General features: G+C 39.1%; 1 protein-coding gene across 1 annotated transcript; it reads right to left on the reverse strand.

The window, feature by feature from the left end:
* Positions 1–4,565: 4,565 nt before the first annotated feature.
* LOC140232004 (folliculin-like) lies at positions 4,566–13,815 on the reverse strand. Its single transcript, XM_072312156.1, has 10 exons — positions 13,706–13,815; positions 12,386–12,648; positions 11,385–11,531; positions 10,130–10,351; positions 8,686–8,944; positions 7,778–7,920; positions 6,712–6,825; positions 5,596–5,854; positions 5,033–5,135; positions 4,566–4,806 (listed from the first exon to the last, which is right to left on the reverse strand). The coding sequence occupies exons 2-10, from the start codon at positions 12,629–12,631 to the stop codon at positions 4,626–4,628; spliced, it is 1,674 nt and encodes a 557-aa protein (XP_072168257.1). The 5' UTR covers positions 12,632–12,648; positions 13,706–13,815; the 3' UTR covers positions 4,566–4,625.
* Positions 13,816–18,036: the final 4,221 nt, after the last annotated feature.

Genomic DNA, 18,036 nt, shown 5'->3' on the forward strand with positions numbered 1-18,036 from the left:
ATTTGAAAATAATGCATCTTTAACTTTATTTCATGAGCATTGCAAACAGGCCAGTACAACACCAATGTCTTTTTGATGCATGCAATGGATGCCGTGTATCAAAAAGAGATACTACTAACTTTAGAATTTAATCCTTTGAGGATGAGCTGATACTACTATAACACACATTTCCCATAGACACCTTCCCCAGTATTCTCAGGACAAGTCTTCCATGGGTTCACCTACCACCATTGGGTCACAATTGATACCAATCTTACAATCAATGAACTCTCACAGTGCAGGGGTCCCAATACATAACATAGTCTCCTCTGCACTATGCTTTTACAGTGCATTCCCGTTATAATGAACACGGTTATAACGAAATTCTCGTCACAACAAAATAAACTTCAGGTCCTAAATTTATCATCTCTTTGTCTTTATATACTTTACCATTCAGCTATAACAAAATTTTGACAAAAGAAAACTGCTGGTCCCGAGGATTTCATTCTATTGGGAGTGCTCTGTATTAGTTTATAACCAAGGGCTGACATCACATCATACCATACTGTAAAAAGTGAATTTTCAGGGATGAAACTAAGATGAAAATAAAAGCATTGCTTGTTATAAACAATACCATTTTATATTTTCATTCCTTGGCATCAAAGACATGCAAAATTCCTCTTTTTCCACTTCTACAGTATGATCAACAACATGAAGTGAGACCAATAATCGCCAAACAGTAATACACAAAGGAAAATTTCAGTACAACACAAGCTCTGTGACATCGTAAGTACACACACTTGTACACCATAAGATGAACTCACTCATACAAAGTACTACATCTGTGTTGGCTGAGTAGCTCCCATGATTGGTTCAGCCAGATTCATAAGACATCCTATTGCACATGTCTTTATTATTACTATGATCATATAAAATGACTATAACACCTGGCCAGCAGGTGTGTAAGTAAACTTGCCCCGAGTTTACTGGAAGGAAAAAAAATACAGCATGTAGAAAAAGGATATTCTAGTGATTACATTGTGAAAATGAATGAAATGTACCCTAAAATAAGTTGTTCCTCTACAAATATGGCTGGGGTGAGTTTTAGTACACTGTGCAGTGATACACATTAATGGCCTAATCATTTCAAAGGCAAGAAATTGTTCTAAAACAATAATGAAATAAGGACATTGGCGGAAACTATGAGTGTGCTTGGAGTGAAGATCTTGAGGAAGTAAACCAAGCTCCATTTTTTTGCCGACCCTCCAGTGGCCACCTTCTCTCAATCGCTTCTTCTTTACTCCTTGATAAGGTCATGTCAGACCTTCTTTTCCATGTAATTTAACATTATTTTGCTATTATAAATAAAAGAAAGAATTAACTTCATAGAAAAGGTGTTCACAAAAACATAATGCAGAAAATCGACCAAGATGAGAATGCATTATACAATGCAATTACATGAACATTCATACATGTACCAATACTCAAGAGCTAAAGGAAACCATGATTGTTTTATACAGTAGTTGAGAAACATTTACAAGCTCATGTATTACTGTGTAGGAATACTGAAATCTCTGACAGAAAAAGATGGTCAGTTAAAGGGATCACATAGTTTTGGTTGAGACCTAACTTCAAGTTTCTAAAAAAAAATTTGGGTAAGATAATGACAAACCTCTTATAAAATATGAAAGAACATGTAAGTCGAAGAGGGATTCAACATTTATTTGATAAATATTGGTTTTGAAATGGCTGATATATCCAAAGAGAGTAATCCTAATAAAAGGTGGGACCCACTTCTTATTAGGATCGTTTGTTCCACTTTGTTTTGGATGTCTCAGCCATTCTGAAACCGATTTTCATCTGACAAACTTGGAATTCCTCTTAGAATGGTATGGTCTGTATTATTTCATAAATGGTTCCTTGGTTTATCTCACAAAAAGTTAAAAGCCTAATCCTCATCTCCACACATACCATACCATCCCTTTACATAACAGATGTGACAACCACATACAAAGAGAGAGAGAGAGAGAGAAAGAAAAAATCAGAGCTGCACTTGACATCACTTTGATACAACAGTGTGACCTAGCTGATTTGAATCAAGACATCATTTAAATCTATAATGAAGCAATTATATCTGTCAACCTCATATTTAGCTTTGGCACGTATGATATTACCTTACTCAGTGTACACTCCTGTAGCATTTCTAAATGCATTACAGACAATAGGAATTTCATCACATAGTGTATAGCTTGTTGAAATCTTAGAAAATTTGCCATAATTTCCTTTTACTTTGGATTTATGACTCGATACAAAAACTAGAATATAACCCTGTGGAAGACATAGCATACACGCCTAGTAATACTGGGCATACAAACTATCATTAAATTTCACATCATCCCTCAAGTTTACATAATCATCAGAAAAAATAGTGAAAGAGGAGTAGCCTTCTCATCCAGGAATGGCGGTACAGAAACTTTAAAAATTCATGACGTTTGAACAGACTATCCATTCAATTTCCCTCAAACTTTGCTGATGTTCAATCCACATTTAGTTCTTGGGTCTCATTCTCCATTATAAAAAATAATGATAATAATTAAAAAAAAAAGCTGCAGTTATTATTCTCTCCTCCAATGTCTCAAAAATCCTTTGAGTCGTTTAAATTACAAATGTCATTTCTGCAGGGAGTACTTGAAAAATTCATGTCTGCCTGTTTAAGGAGTATCCTCCACTGATCGATTGCAGTCTAAAGCTGAACATTCCACCAGTTCGATCAAGAGGAGATATACTGTACTTCACTAGAAAGCATTATTCTGTAAACATAGAAATTTTTGTGGTACATTAATTTTCACATATTTTGCGCTACATGTGGATAGCACAAATTCTGAATTCTGCGAAAATATCTTCTCAATTTTCTCTCCTCATTTTGAATGGGTTGACAATTGCGCACTGTGAATTCAAGAACCCATGAATTGTTTTTGAGCCGCTCAGCACGAAAAATTAGTTATGTGAAAATTTTGATGCTTCCAGTAGCATGAAAGGGATTAAATACACTGTCACTAAAATCAAGATTAGTCTTAAGCTTTTACTTTCCTGTAGATTGATCTTCACCTCAATCCTTGCTATTAACGAAAAAGTAATTTGCATAAGAATTCACACAAGAGTGGCATAAGAGATTTGACCTGAAAAACTTTGAAAATTTTGTGTTGCACATCGCCTTGGATTCAATTGCACATTCAATCAATGACAGCTAGTCTCGAGTACAACTCTAAAATGCCCAAGTTGATTATACACCAGGTAGGTGGTGACACACAAGATTTCTGTTAGTTTACCTGAATTCTATGATACCATTGGCTCTTATAACTGTTCATGTGACTTAATGAGAATAAAACAACAACAATCAAACAAACAAACAAACAAAGACACACAGGCAAAGCAAGAACAGACATCAAACATAACAATAGTATTTTGCCCTTTTGCCCAAATAGGCATATACACAATATAGGCACAGAGACTCACTCTCATGCTTTGAGGTTATTTTTTGAAAATGCCCATAATTTCTTCTGCTCTACTGTAGTTGTGTGTCTCCCTCTTAAGATGCACTTTCTCCTGCTTAGAATTTACCTTTCCCCAACAAACCTCCATTTTGTTATATATGTTCAAATATAAGGCTAAGATAATGTAGCACACAAGAGGGCATCCATACCCCTAGAGCTCCCAGGGCACTAGACCCCGGCTACGAGGGACGCCATGATGTGCACAACGCACATGGAATATTGTGTTTATGTTTGCACAATCAGAGTCTCCAGTTTTCTTGGGGTGACGGCGGGAGAATTTTCTGTTTGGCTGGTTGGGGTTGAAGTGTCTGTAGGCAAGTGTCTACAATTAACACAAAAGCACCCACTCATTTTAATTGCACAACATGATTTTTGGTTGCCCTCGGCAAGCAAGCATGTGGGTTGTGGCACCCAGACTGATATCCCGAGTCAAGATTTAACACAGGCTCCGAATGAGATGCTAGCCACACAACACAAGATCAATACACTGATTGGCTAGCATGGTTCAACAGACTGATGACTTTGGCTTTCATTGGCCATCAACATCATCATCACCATCATCATCATCACCATCATCATCATCATCATTATCACCATCATTATCACCATCACCATCGTCACCATTATCACCATCATCACCATCACCATCATCACCACCACCACCACATCATCACCATCATCACCATCATCACCATCATCATCATCCATCTCACAACTCCCAAGTGAGAGAGATGTGAGAAGCTGAGGAGATCAATCGTCACCAACTAGCTCTGTCCTCTGCGCTGTGCATCAGTGAGGGGCTATCAAGTCGTGTCCATTCTCTAATGTTGTCCATAAAGTGGCGGATCTTTGGTGGTACATGTAGATGCTGGGTGATGAATCTGGCAGTACAAAACTTGACAGATCTTGACAAATCCTCTAAAAACTTAACCCATTAAGGATGAGCTGATTTTGCTGTAATACGCATTTCCCATCAAAACCTGCCCGAGTGTACTCCGCACTAGTCTTTAATGGGTTTTAAGAGGTTCACTGTGTGACACATAATCATCTCAAGTCAAAGTCCAGCTTCATCTCTGAGTCGATAGCAGTGGATCATGTGGCCCCCAGGGTGGTGGTGAGGAGATGAGAGCGATACTGAGGGCTCAGTCCAGTCACCCAGAACTTTAGGAGTGGCTTGTCCTCCTCCTTAGCCTGGAGAATCTTGAGCAGCTTCTCCACGTCTTCTTCTGAGTGGGAGCCGGCTCGGGTGAACTTGAACAGCAGCTTGACTTTACTACAATAACAAGAAAACAGAAACATTTGCAGCATGAAACTGTACAGTAATAAATTGCCAAACACACATATGTTACTTGTGAGTGTACTATGCATACTTATTACACAAGGATTTGTTGAACACATACAGCTAATCAATATAAAATACATGACAAAAATGTTCATCTTATTTTTGCAAATCTTGGCTTGAAAGTTTCAGGCAAAATTTCTGGTTCTACAGTACTCACTTCATCCATTCCTCTTTGAGCGCCACAAGGACGGTGTCGACGATTTCCGGTGTCAGGTCTCGGTTGTCAAGAGTTGTTTCTATCCGAGATAGGATGGTTGGCACTGAGGAATCAAATCAAACCAGAAAGAACTTGGTGGTAAATGATGCAACACTCAAGTTAATATACAAGTATAATTCCAGTACAGTTTTGTATCAGATCTTGGCCAAAGCATTTCCACACTTGCTTTTAATAGCATCAGAGTAAAATTTTCAAGACTTTACCACTGTAGAGAGGGAGTGAATCAATCTTTGCAGCAACTTTGCAATTTTTAGCAGAATTTGACAGTATACAAAGAAAGCTGTCTCATAAATCTCAACAAAATATATACCAATATTCGACAGTCATGATAATGCTATTTAAAAAAAAAAAAAACCTCCAAGATAAATACATTCTTAAAAGAAGATTTTCACTCCTCATTTGTCAAATCATCAGATTTTATTCTCTCAACAAAACAATATCTACGAGTAAAATTTAATAGCAGTCGAAATGCTACGCAAAAGGAGTAGGCCTTGCCATCAGACCTTTGTCAGGCACCGCTGAGCTGCTGGTGATTGAGATGCCGAAGCTAGTGAAGGAACCGGCTGCCTTGGACACCACCTTGCTAGAGTCCTGCCGCACTTTGTCTGGACTGACGATGTCCAGCAGGAGGTAGATCTCCGTGGAGACTACGTGATCGGGGAGCTCGGTGTCGCAGCTCAAACCGAGAAAGTTACACTTCCATGAGGGTTCGTAGGTGGCGCTATGACTGATGGTTCGACAGCAGCCTGCAGGAAGGATGGCCTGAAGTAATACACAGTGAAAAGACATGAACATTGCAGTCGCATGTAACAAAGCATGCATCTTTGGAAACCTGTGGGGGAAAAATAGCACCTTGAAAATTTCTTGTTACTATTCTGGGAACACATCCTTGTAACTTCCATTACATTCATCAGCATTCTTCACTGATAATGATTTACTGTGTGCTTCTCACATGTATACCTCTTACAATTGGTAGCTACAATGTTTTTTCTTTCTCCACAAATGTTTTTGAAATTGTTTTCATTGAGACAATTATTTGTTTGAAATAACTTATGCTTTAATACAGACCATAGTCATAACTAAAAAGCAATTGAATACCTGAATATAAGAACGACCCAAGTCCAAATATGGCTATCGTCTTTGGAAGCCATTTACGAAGTTATGCAAATACAGATAATCATTCAAGTGACTGTTTTATATTCAAATTTGTATGAATAACATCCCAATAACTGGAAACACTAAAAGCAGTAAGAAGTTTATGATTGATTTCTATTTTTCCCAAATTTTCTCCAATGGACTTGGGTTGTTCTTATATTCAGGTACTCAATTGTCAGAGATCATAGTTAACACAATGCTCCTTGATAAAAACTATCTTAGCCATGTGACCAAAATATAATAAGAGTACTTCTCCCCATTTTTATCCTCCCAGTGCATACCACAGTCATCTCTAATCATCAATTGTGAGAGATCATAATTCAGTGATGTTTTTGGATAAGAATGATCTTTGGCGCTTGACCAATCTGACACAACAAGAGTACTTCACACCCTTTTTTAGCCTAGAATGTAACCAAAACTAATTCATCACTGCAATCTCCCCTTTAAACAATGGCATCACTTACCTTAAGTACTCTAAAAAGTGACTTCAGAGTGTTTTTGTAGTCACATCTGACAATCAGCTGATTGCCTGTCAAGATGTTGTAGGCGACGTCATGGAAACTTAGACTCCCAAGGACCTGAAAGAATAGAAGAAAGTAATCACGTCACTTGAGGTTTTATTGAAACATAATTTTTTGGCAAATATACAATTCCTTTCACACAGGCATTAAAAGAATCACTACATAAATTGCAAAGAAACAGAATGTAAAAAAAGAAATGAATGCAAACATTAAACTTGATATGAAGTGATATCAAAACTGGATGAAGTCAGTGCTGTTGGTATCACCAAAAAGTAAGCCTTATTTTCATCATGAATCAAAGACGTAACAACTTTCACAATATCTAATTATAATCCTTTCACAGATCAAAGTCTTAGAGGCATATACCTCCTTCACAATGTGAATGAATGTTGTAAATTCTCAAAATACATAATACTAAAAAAAAAATTAATACAAAAAGCAGAAAACAAATTATTACATTGAAATGATGTGCAAAAGCATGTTGTAGTAAATATCCTTTTGTAATCAAATATCTATCAAATTCACAGAAGTGATACGTATACTTGTTCCTTGATTATCAGTATATATAATTTTCATACATCCAGGTTTACACTACCAGAGATTTCAACCCCAAGCACCTTCTGATCTGGAGATTCTCCCGCCTGAAACCCCTAGCAAACGGGAGACTCCAAGTTGATGTGCACATCACGAGCACAAAGCGAGAAGTCCCTTGCGACTGGGGTCCAGGGCCATGGAAGCTCTAGGGTTCTAGATGCTCTCTTGTGATATCTAAGGCTTATTTTTCAACATACGATGGCAATAACAGTGATAAGTAAGAAATCATTTCAAACGGGAGACACAGAGCCAGGGCGGGAGAAATTAAATCTCAAGCGGGAGAACGGGAGATTTGCAAAGATGGGCTTTCGGCGGGAGATCTCCCGTCAAAAGCGGGAGAGTTGGAGTCTCTGCACTACAAAGGCTGCATGCTTGAAATGTAGAACTCTACATGTCTTGAAGGGAGGCTACAGACCATTCTGAAGTGTTGGAGAGAAGTGAAGACCGGTCCTTGATCCCCCTCCACCTCCTCCTCAGACTGCTGGTCCTGTTCCCCAGGGTCCTCCGAAGGAGACTGCAGCGGCTTGGCTGAGATCTTGATGAAACCTTCCTCCGTAACTATAGAAACAATGCAGAAAACATACGAATCATCTCAAGACACATCAAAATTATCACCGAAAATAAGAGAGAGCTTGCCATAAATTGATTAATTTACCATGCACTAGTAATACAAAAATGAACAATGTCCAAAAAAATGTAATATTCACTTTTTGGGGGAGAAGTTGTGAAACTGTTTTGTCCTTTATCCATCATTGAGGCATCACAAATTGTTATAGAGTTCAACTCGAGACAGGGCAGCACATGGAATGCACATTTATGTTTGGGGCAACTTCCTCTATAAAGAGCAAATGCCCTAGATAGATCATGTGGGTGCAGTGAATGCAGCAGTATTAGCAGAACACACTAGTACAGTTAGATGAAAGCTGACAATCTGTTAAAAAGCTATGAATATTAAAAGTTTAGGTGCTGCCATCGCTGGAAACAAAGAGGTCAAAATGTCATGGTAGTGGAATGATTTAAAGAAAATATGACAAGGAATTTCATTAATGAAAGAGCTCATTACTTACCGCCTTCCAAAGGCAAGGTGAATACTATTGCTCTTTATACTTTCTTTGCATTAATTCCCTTACTGTGACATAACAGACAGTTATAGCCTTCCTAACTAGCAATGATGGCACATGGATCTAACCACATTTTATTTATTTACAGCTTTTGAATGGATTGTTCTTCACTGATGTGTTCTGCTAATATTTCTGCATAGTATTGGCATAAATTCCCCTTTCATGGCTCCTTCATCAGTAGGTTGCCATGGAAACCGCTTACCTTCCTGGTCATCCAGGTCCACAGCCTCCTCCTGTGGAGGTCCCTCAAGGACCTTCTCCGTCATCCTGCTCCCTCCAGCCTTCAGGATCCAGGAAAACCTCATGTGAAGGAAGCGGAAGAGGTTGGGCTCTCCTGTCAGCACCACGAGGGCGCGGAACGGCTTGTTCACCCCGCCCCGGCAGAAATCGCCGGGGGAGAGGAACTCTCGGTTCAGGCGCACAGCCCGCTGGTTCTTCTGCGCTTGCTCCTGCTCATAGACCTGCGGAAAAGTAATTGGCTCAGTGAGAGTTTGATGTGCTGCAGTGCAATGCAACATTTTCAAGTACAGTCCATGATGCTCACATTTTTTTTTTTGTGTGTGAATGTTTTACATGATGTTTATTTATACAATACAATATAGACAAATTTTGATGATTTCATTACTTTGCTCCTGCTATCAAAAAAAAAAAATGTTCCACAATGTAGTCGAACTTCATTGTTAATAGACACCTGCTTGCATGACTAGAGCGTTGGGAACCCTCCTGCCCATGGCAACATGCCTCGGCAAATTATTGGGCCCTTGTCTCAATATGAATTCCAGCAAATGGGAGAAATATCATTTTAGGTGCCATGACGATCTTTTCTTTACATGACTCAACATACTCTGTGATTTTTTTTTAACCCATTGAGGATGAGTCCCAAGTATACTAGGGCAGGTGTCTATGGGAAATGCATGTTGTAGCAAAATCAGCCTGTCCTCAATGGGTTAATGTTACATTGGGCTAGCAAATACATCATCAACCCATCAGAAATTAGAGGAACTGAAGCTAGGATGAAAGGGCATGGAAACAGCCTAGGCAGAACGCTAATGTACTAAAAAGTTTATTCAAATGTTCAAAATCTGAACGGCCTGAAAATGTAATATTAGCCAGACAAGAGCGGGGTCAAAGGCCTATATACAGAGCTGCACACAAACCCATTTTTTTTTTCTACTGGTCTGACCTGTCTGTCGGACCAGTAGGTGTACCCAGTTTTTCCTTTTTTTTTTATTGGTCCATTCCTGAAAAAGTTACTGGTCCCGCACCATCTGACCAGTGCCAGTATGCAGTGTTGCTATATATAATTTATCAGACAAAAGAAAAATATTGCAGATCAACCTAGCAAACATGAAAGAGAAAAATATGGTACTTCACTAACATAAGAGTCCATTTGAACTATCGTGTAAATACCATAAGAGAGTCTTTAAAGGAATAGCACACTAAGTTGGCAAGTACATTGTACAATGTATGTTTGTTTCAAATGAAAAACTCCACAAATCTGGCAAAAAAACACACTACCAACACAAATACAAATGTACTAAATGCTATGACGGAACAGAAGTCATCTGCAAAATAAGAACTAAAATAGCACGGCTGCACTGCAAAGCAGGAATGCAAGAACTTTGTGGAACAGGGAGAGGACTTACCTTATTCGCCTTCATCTTCAGCTCATCAATGAGAGCCTTCATGTGTTTGACGAGGAAAGGCCAAGAGTTCAGTAGATAGATCTTGTCCATCATAACCACAATGATGCTGTAGCCTCGCTGCAAGCCTCTCGCTTGTGTATCTTTGATGACAAACATGTAGCTGAGGGTGTACCCATGGTCTTCATCGCCGAAGAAGATTGGTCCTTCCTTTCCTTGGCATATCTGAAATAAAAGAAGAGACTTCCTCTATCAAAAATCAAAACTACAACAAAGACCTGGTATAAAGTTTCTATTTGTTAGCTCCACTGTATCAATGCAGCACATATAACAGCCAAGAATAAACTTACTTCTTGTCCATTTCAATGTGGTCATCTACTATAACCAGTTTATACATATAATAATTTGTATATCATGTGACATCTATCAACAGGTATCTTATCAGTTCCACTGTAAATATCCACATTCTAAACATCATATCAGAGTAAGAATAACTGGCACAGTGAAGACAAATATGGCAAAAAACCTCTGTTATGTTTACTTGTCCTGTAGGGCAGTCTTATAACCCTCAAAAAAAAAATATATATACATATATATATATATATATATATATATATATATACATATATATATTATATGTATATATTATATGTATATATATATATATATATATATATATATATATATATATATATATATATATATATATATATATATATATATATATATATATATATAGATATATATATATATATATATATATATATATATATATATATAATATATATATATATATATATGTACATTCACTGGGATGAAAACAACTTGTATCTCAATTTTTGGTGAGAATGACTTTTTTGGATTAATGGTCAGATAATCAGTTAAGTGATGTCCTGTCCAAATCCTAGCTGTCTTATTAAAACCCAGAAATGAAGCCACCACATTATGTCAAAGGAACGGCTATTGCATTTGATAAAGTGCTTCAGCTGCCATGTATATTTGCTCTCAGGAACATTTGACATTGTGTAGATACAAGGTCTTGAAGCCCAAGCAACGATATGCTTTTGTGTGTGAGTATTCAGACAAAGGAGTTGACTATACATTCACATGAAAAATTACCTTATTAGCTCATGATAATGAAAAATGAATATGATATCAGACAATGCAATTGTAGTCATTATATCATATCGGGCAGTGTGTATCCCTGTCTAGAACTCTTTTATCTCCAGGGAGTCATTCCTTTCACCTCGCTACTTACCTCACAGCTAAGGCTCCTGATGCAGGCTTGTCTGAGAATGGTAAAGAGTTCAGGGTGTTCCGGATTCTGTGAGCTAATGTAGGAAATCTTTGCTTCATTGTCATTGCTGATAAACCCTGGCTGGTCAGGCTGGATGGAGCGACAAGCCTGAAATTTTCAAGTGAGCAACACAGCATGACCCAATGAACTCTATCTAGTCTGTACTCTTATGTCACTGATTTCTATGTCTTATATTTTGAGATTTAGATGACTGAAAACAATGAACATCACCACAGCCACTTGTCTGCATGGACGTCTACTTTCATATGAAATCAGTTTGTTCATGTCATTTACGAAAATCAAATCCAGAAACAAATGAATAGTGAAATGAAAACATTGTATTCTGTTGGTATGAATTTCGGTCCCCCCCCCCCCCCCACCTCATCCAATTGGAACATTAATGCTGCCTTGAAATCTTCTGTCTTACAGTAGATTTATAAACATTTATATTGTTCAAGTTGTTGCCATATTTTTCCATATCAATACAAACTTGTATTTTTTTTTTTCAGCTGTGCTGATCTTTGGAAAATATCAATGTAAACAGAGTGCACCAGAAGTACTTACTTTTATCATGTCTTGAGAGAACAAAAAAAAAACAAACAAAGTTTCTTCAAGAAAAAGTATGAAATTATCTATTTTTGTTCCTATCAAACAAATAAAAAGCAAAACAGAGGTAATGTTACAATCTCATGATGTGGCTGACAATATTGAGATGCTTGAAAAATGCCATGTTGGTTGAATTATTCATATCAAAAGAATTACCACACTTTTGATACAAGTGTATTTATACCTTCTCTCCAGCTTTTGATAATTTGATGCTTTAGCTTCAAATTTTACATTCAGATTAAGAAAATGAAGCTGTCTCTTCCACTTACATTTGACCATCTTCAACACTGAAAAATGTTGAAAAAATACCTGAAAAATCTCAAAAGGAAGGGAATAAGCAAACAGCTGGGTCATACCTCACACAGCTCTGTGGATGATGATGCAGAGGAGCATGTTGTTCTATCACTGTTCATGGATGACAATGACTCGTTAGTCGATGACCGCGGTCGTTTGTGAAAGTGATGACCAAAACTTGACTTGTGGTCAGTGTCCTTTCCTCCCAGGACATGCTGAGGCTCTATGGCATGGTGCGCTTGGGTGCAAAACAAGACACGTGGTCCGTGGATCTCACAGAAGTGACACAAGGCAATCAACGCATTCATCCTGCTACCTGTTGAAGCTGTCATGTGGGCAAATATAATACAAGAAATCATGCATCAGTGTGGGTGATGCAGACCATTTTATCATGGCAAGTAATATTAGCAAGTATAATTCATATGACCATCCACTGGCATTTGCTCCCTCAGCAGAATTAAATGCAATTTAGTACCGTATGCAAACTGGACGTAGATGTATTATCTCATGCTAGGTCATGTCAGAACCTAACCCCAGGGCGCTCCTTGTACACAGATTACTGCCACAACGCTTTGCGTTGGGGCTGGTCATATTAGTGAGAACCATAGTAATACCATCAAATGAATTTCCATGAATTCACCAACATTTACCTGTAGATCTCTACTGCTGTAGGTAACCTTCCTGCCTGGTAATTTTAAACTTTAAATTTACTTTTAACATCAGATGGTGACAGCCTACGTACGATCCATCACAGATTTTGACAGAATTCTATCACTACATCAGGATATCGCATTGCAATCTGGGCAAGCAAGACTTGAAGTTGAAGTTGGGTAAAAGCTTCAGCATTTAAAAGGCTTGTCAAACGTTAAATTTACTCTACTCGAGTTTGTCTTTGGATGGAGAAACTTTCTCAGACATGTTGCTGTCGGATAAAACTAAGTTTGCCTAAAACTAAAAAAGTTTAAACCAAACAGATCTTACTTCACGATACGTGGTTGTTCTTAGCTAGCATTTATATAGCATGGTTTAGAATAACCCCGGGACGCTCCGTGTACACAGTTACACACTGTGGGAGCACTGCGTGTTGGGGCTGGTCGCAGTTAGGTTTAGAATTAACCCCATGGCGCTGCTTCACACTAGTCTATAGCTCGCGTTCGGGCTGGTCGCTTATATTAGACTGCACTCACAAACTGGAGACTTGGGCATCACGAGTCTAACAGTTAGTCATAGTCAGTGTGTAAATTTAGTGATGATATATTATAACTATACACAGCCCAGTCGCTGTAACTGGTAAGTAGCCAGTCAGCTCGCTACACGCTCGTACAGCGTACTATTTACAGCGTCTGGTCGGGCTAGTGATGATATGATACTCACGGTCTCACCATCAATCGGACATTAGCCTGTCCTTTCCTAGCACAAAACAATGACCACTGGCACCGGGTACTGTTGTATTGAAAGGCTGACGACGTTTTTCGTTCCCCCAGTAGATGTACTACTATAATGGCAGCTGTTAACTAAAGCAAACTGTGTAAAAGATGACTAGATCTAGATGACTGAAGGTAAATCTACCGTGATGTTTACATCGTCTTTCGCAATCTGCAAGCGCATCTTTACTGTGTATCACATGACCGTGGGTGTTCGTCTGTAACTGACATAAGCAGCATATTTTTCCGCTCAGTGTCAAATTGCTATGGTATCCTTAAAAATACCATACATCTCTACGTGTACCAAAAAACAAACAAACCGCGTGCTCTGCATGCACGGACCACCACTTAGGCCTATAGCCTATACTTATATATGCACGCTCCCAAATATCCTATATCTCAGGCTTGCTGAATTGTCTACAAAGAAATCAATATAATAATCATGAACATGTAATTATTGCGCATGAAAAGTGCCGAGGAATTCCTTGCTTTTTTTTTTTTCCACTGGAGTTTCTTGAAACAGATTTCCTTCTCAGATCAGCATTCAATGTAATAAATTTTGCCGGTGAAGTTTGTCCGGGACTTTGTCTATGTCTTTGATACTCTGTACAACTTGTGCAAATCCAGGCAGTTATGAATGCAATTGAATTTACTTTTTTAGGGATTTAAGAAACTTGTGGTTGGTTGGCTCTGAAATCATTTTTTTTTTTTCAATGAAAGTCATCCCCAACTTAAGCTGCTAAAACTTTCATCGTTATTGGACGTCTATCTGACCCAAAATTAAAGCTAGTATAATAATGACCATACTTGGAAAAGACAGAAAAAAAAATTAATTATATGTGTATGTTATGTGTAAAATAAAATCTCGCCTGATGTAATCACTATTAAGCATTCTTCAAATGATTTGAAATACGTAGGCTTATTGAATTTTATCAATAAGTGTTGTAAAACGTATAGGCCTAAATTTTCAATATTGTTTGTATATGTGGCTGGAATATTGGTGGTAAAATCCTGGACATAGACTCATAATGTATAACAATTAAACAAAGTAAGTACTTGTGCCGGGTTGAACTTTGTTTTACACTGCGTATTAAATAGAGATTTCATACACTGATGTACCATATTTTGTGAAGCCACCCTGATGGGGTGAGAAATTGAGTTAAATTTCCTCCTTTTCGTCACAGTGGAAATATTACTATTCTGGCCAGCTTTAAAGGAGTTAACATAGTTTATTTGTTTGGAGTGGGGTCTCTTGGTATGGGGCAGATTTCATACTTGTTGTGCATTGCGGATCATAAACAGTGCTCTCGTCATGGTTTCTATCTTAGGTTTTTTACTATGTCGGATCTATTCATATCGAGTTTCCACCGCCAGTGTGTTATACTGCCCTCTTACGGGCAGTGTTTGAGATGTATGTTATATTGTTGTTGTACGACCTTCGCCCCTTTCGGCCGGCAGTTTGTGTTGCGTGAGCATAATAAAGTTTGCTTGAACCTTAACTATTGTGACTGGTTATCCATCCCCGAACAATGTTCTCTTAATGGCGTGGTGGCAGCTACATGGGATCAAGTACCCTGCTCTTCCCTCATTACCGATGGATTTTATGCATGATATGGCAGCCAGTCGGTCGGCAAAACGTGTCGTGATAGGTAGTTATGGTTTGCTCGCATCTGCTGTAGTCCCATACATAGCCCTTGAATGGCTGTTCCCTGTCCCCTCTTGAGGCAACGACCTCGCACCCAGGCCAGGCCCGAGAGAGAGGCCGCCCCTACCAGTACCAGTATTCTAACCAGAAGTACAATGTACCAGGTACCTTACAGTGTTTGCGATTCTGAATCAATTCAAATCAAAAGAAATGAAAGCAATGAATGGATGACTGAGGATGATTATGTCGGTCTTGATTATGATGATTTCTGTGACGATTATGATGATGAAAGTTATGACAGTTGTGATGAGCCCTTCGGGGACCCTAACCAACCTCGTCCCCATGAGGATCTAGTATTGCATGCTACTCGGTGTGATGGCGTCAATCCAAGTTCATGTAGCATTACTCCTCGTCCTGTCCCTATGTGTATGAGTAGTCTTGGTGTTAGTGAGTCCAGTCGTTCTAATGTTAGACATACAGTTCACAGTTGCCCAATCTGTCTCGTGGCCAATCGCCCGAACCAGCATCACATCAGTGATTGCTCATTCCTACCAGAGCATGAAAGAGATATCATTACATGTGCTCGCCAAGTGGCGTCTGTCCTTGGCTACTCTGATTCCCTGTGTCCATATGACAATTATCTGGATGATTATGATGAGCTAGATTCAGAATGTGATTTCTCAGAAGTTGATGAATGTTTTGATGATCTTCATGACAGTTTTTTGTCTACAGATATCGTCTGCTTGTCTGCTAGGGTATGTGTTGCTGATTCAGACTGTACTAGTCTTGGAGATGCAAAGGATATGTCAGATTTAGACAGGTCAATAGGGTTTCAAGACAATTCTTACTGCTATAATCGTGGCTCATCGGAGTCGGATGAGTTCCACTTCCGGGTTGATCAGTCGCCACAGTCTCCAGTAGCTAGTCCCTCAGTGTTGCCTGAAAAGGCCTGTATGTCTCCCTACATTGATCTTGACCATGGCCAACAGAGTGTCCGGGTTACTCTTGTCAGCGGTTCTCCACAGAACTTGATTGGCTATTCAGTGTTTAAGAGTCTTGGAGGTGTTTTAACGGACTCTTCCAAGGCTTATTCAGTTGACCGTTCTTCACCGTATGCAATCATTGGAGGGACGTGCCTTACACTCACAAGAGATGGGAAGGCATTTCTCTTTGAAGGGTTAGTTGTTGACTCTCCGCATGTTTTAGTTGAGGCAGGCATTCCGTTCATAGTGTTACACGACATTACCATCCGTCCCGCGAAGCGCCGCATCACAATTGGTGATGGACCTTCGTACACCTATGGTCCTGATCCTACATCAGAGGCAGATATTTGGCTGTCCCGTACGCCTTCAATGTCTCTCAGCCTTCCCCGGTACAACCCACCTTCATCCATCCCTGATGATGTGACCGAACCTTCACCAGCCAGCAACTGTCACCACCAAGGCAAAGGCCTACGCCCCTGTTCCCAGGCCGCTGAACCTGCACGTCAGTGTCTAGCCCAGTCTGAGCTAGCCATCATTCGCACCCCTGAGATGAATGGCACCATCCCTGATGTCACTGACGATGATTCCTGTGATGCCCTAGCCACACCTCGTCATCTCTGTGGCTGGCCAGCATGTCAGCCATCTTCAGATGTCAACCAGTGTTCCTTGGACACCTCACCCCCTGATGAGCTTCCTGTGGATGTTCTAAACATCAGTGTTGGTAGCACTACCACTCCTCATCGACACAGTGGGCCCCCCGACCATCCTCGCATTATCAAGATCAATGACCCTCCTGGGCGCCCCCCAGATGCATCCAGTGAACCCCGTGCCTTCACCAATGCCTCCACTCCTGGAGGTACATCTCGCTTTCCACGGGGCGAGAAGATTACTGCCCGTCGTCTTCATCTTACCACACCTGTGATGTCTCCAACCCCAGACATTGCTCCTCACCCTCAACCAGGTCACTACACGTGCTTGCATGTAGGACCCCCTCCTGGTCGTCCTCCAGACATTGACTGTATATTCAGAAGCTCCCTGATAATTGATAACCCCCATTTTTGACCTCAGCTACCAGATGTTCCTGGACTCTGACTTGTGAATTGAATTGTGTGCCACATGCCTGCTTTATTTTTATAAGTTTGTTAAGCCATTATATTTGTGTAAACAGGTAATAGGATAAATGGATTGTTGTTGATTAAATAATGCAGGATTTTTAAGGTTATCGGTTATTTTTTATCATTATGTATAATGTACATGTGAAATTAGTGTTTAGAAGTGAGACAAAAAAAGTGTGCTGTATAAGTTTGTGATCTGTTATGTTTTATTTGCAAGGTAATATTGTAAACTTTAGTTGATAATTATGTTAGTTATATTGGAATTTTTGTTTATAATGGGTGAAGTTTGTGTGAATTGTGTATAGTTCTGTAACTTTTGATATTTTGGTACTCTGAGATTTAAAACTGGCACTCTGAGATTTAAAATTCAGGTTCATTTTTTGTTTGTTTGTTTTGTGATTGTATGAAATCTATGCACAGCATGCATTTTTCCTTTTTGAGCATCTTATATTACAAAGTTGCTAATATTTTTGTTCTGGTCTAAAGTGTTTTGTATTGATTCTGATTCATGTCATGTACGAAGACAGTGCATGTACAGCTGTATAT

The sequence above is a fragment of the Diadema setosum genome, chromosome 8 (genome assembly GCF_964275005.1).
Source record: "Diadema setosum chromosome 8, eeDiaSeto1, whole genome shotgun sequence".
Lineage (NCBI taxonomy): Eukaryota > Metazoa > Echinodermata > Echinoidea > Diadematoida > Diadematidae > Diadema > Diadema setosum.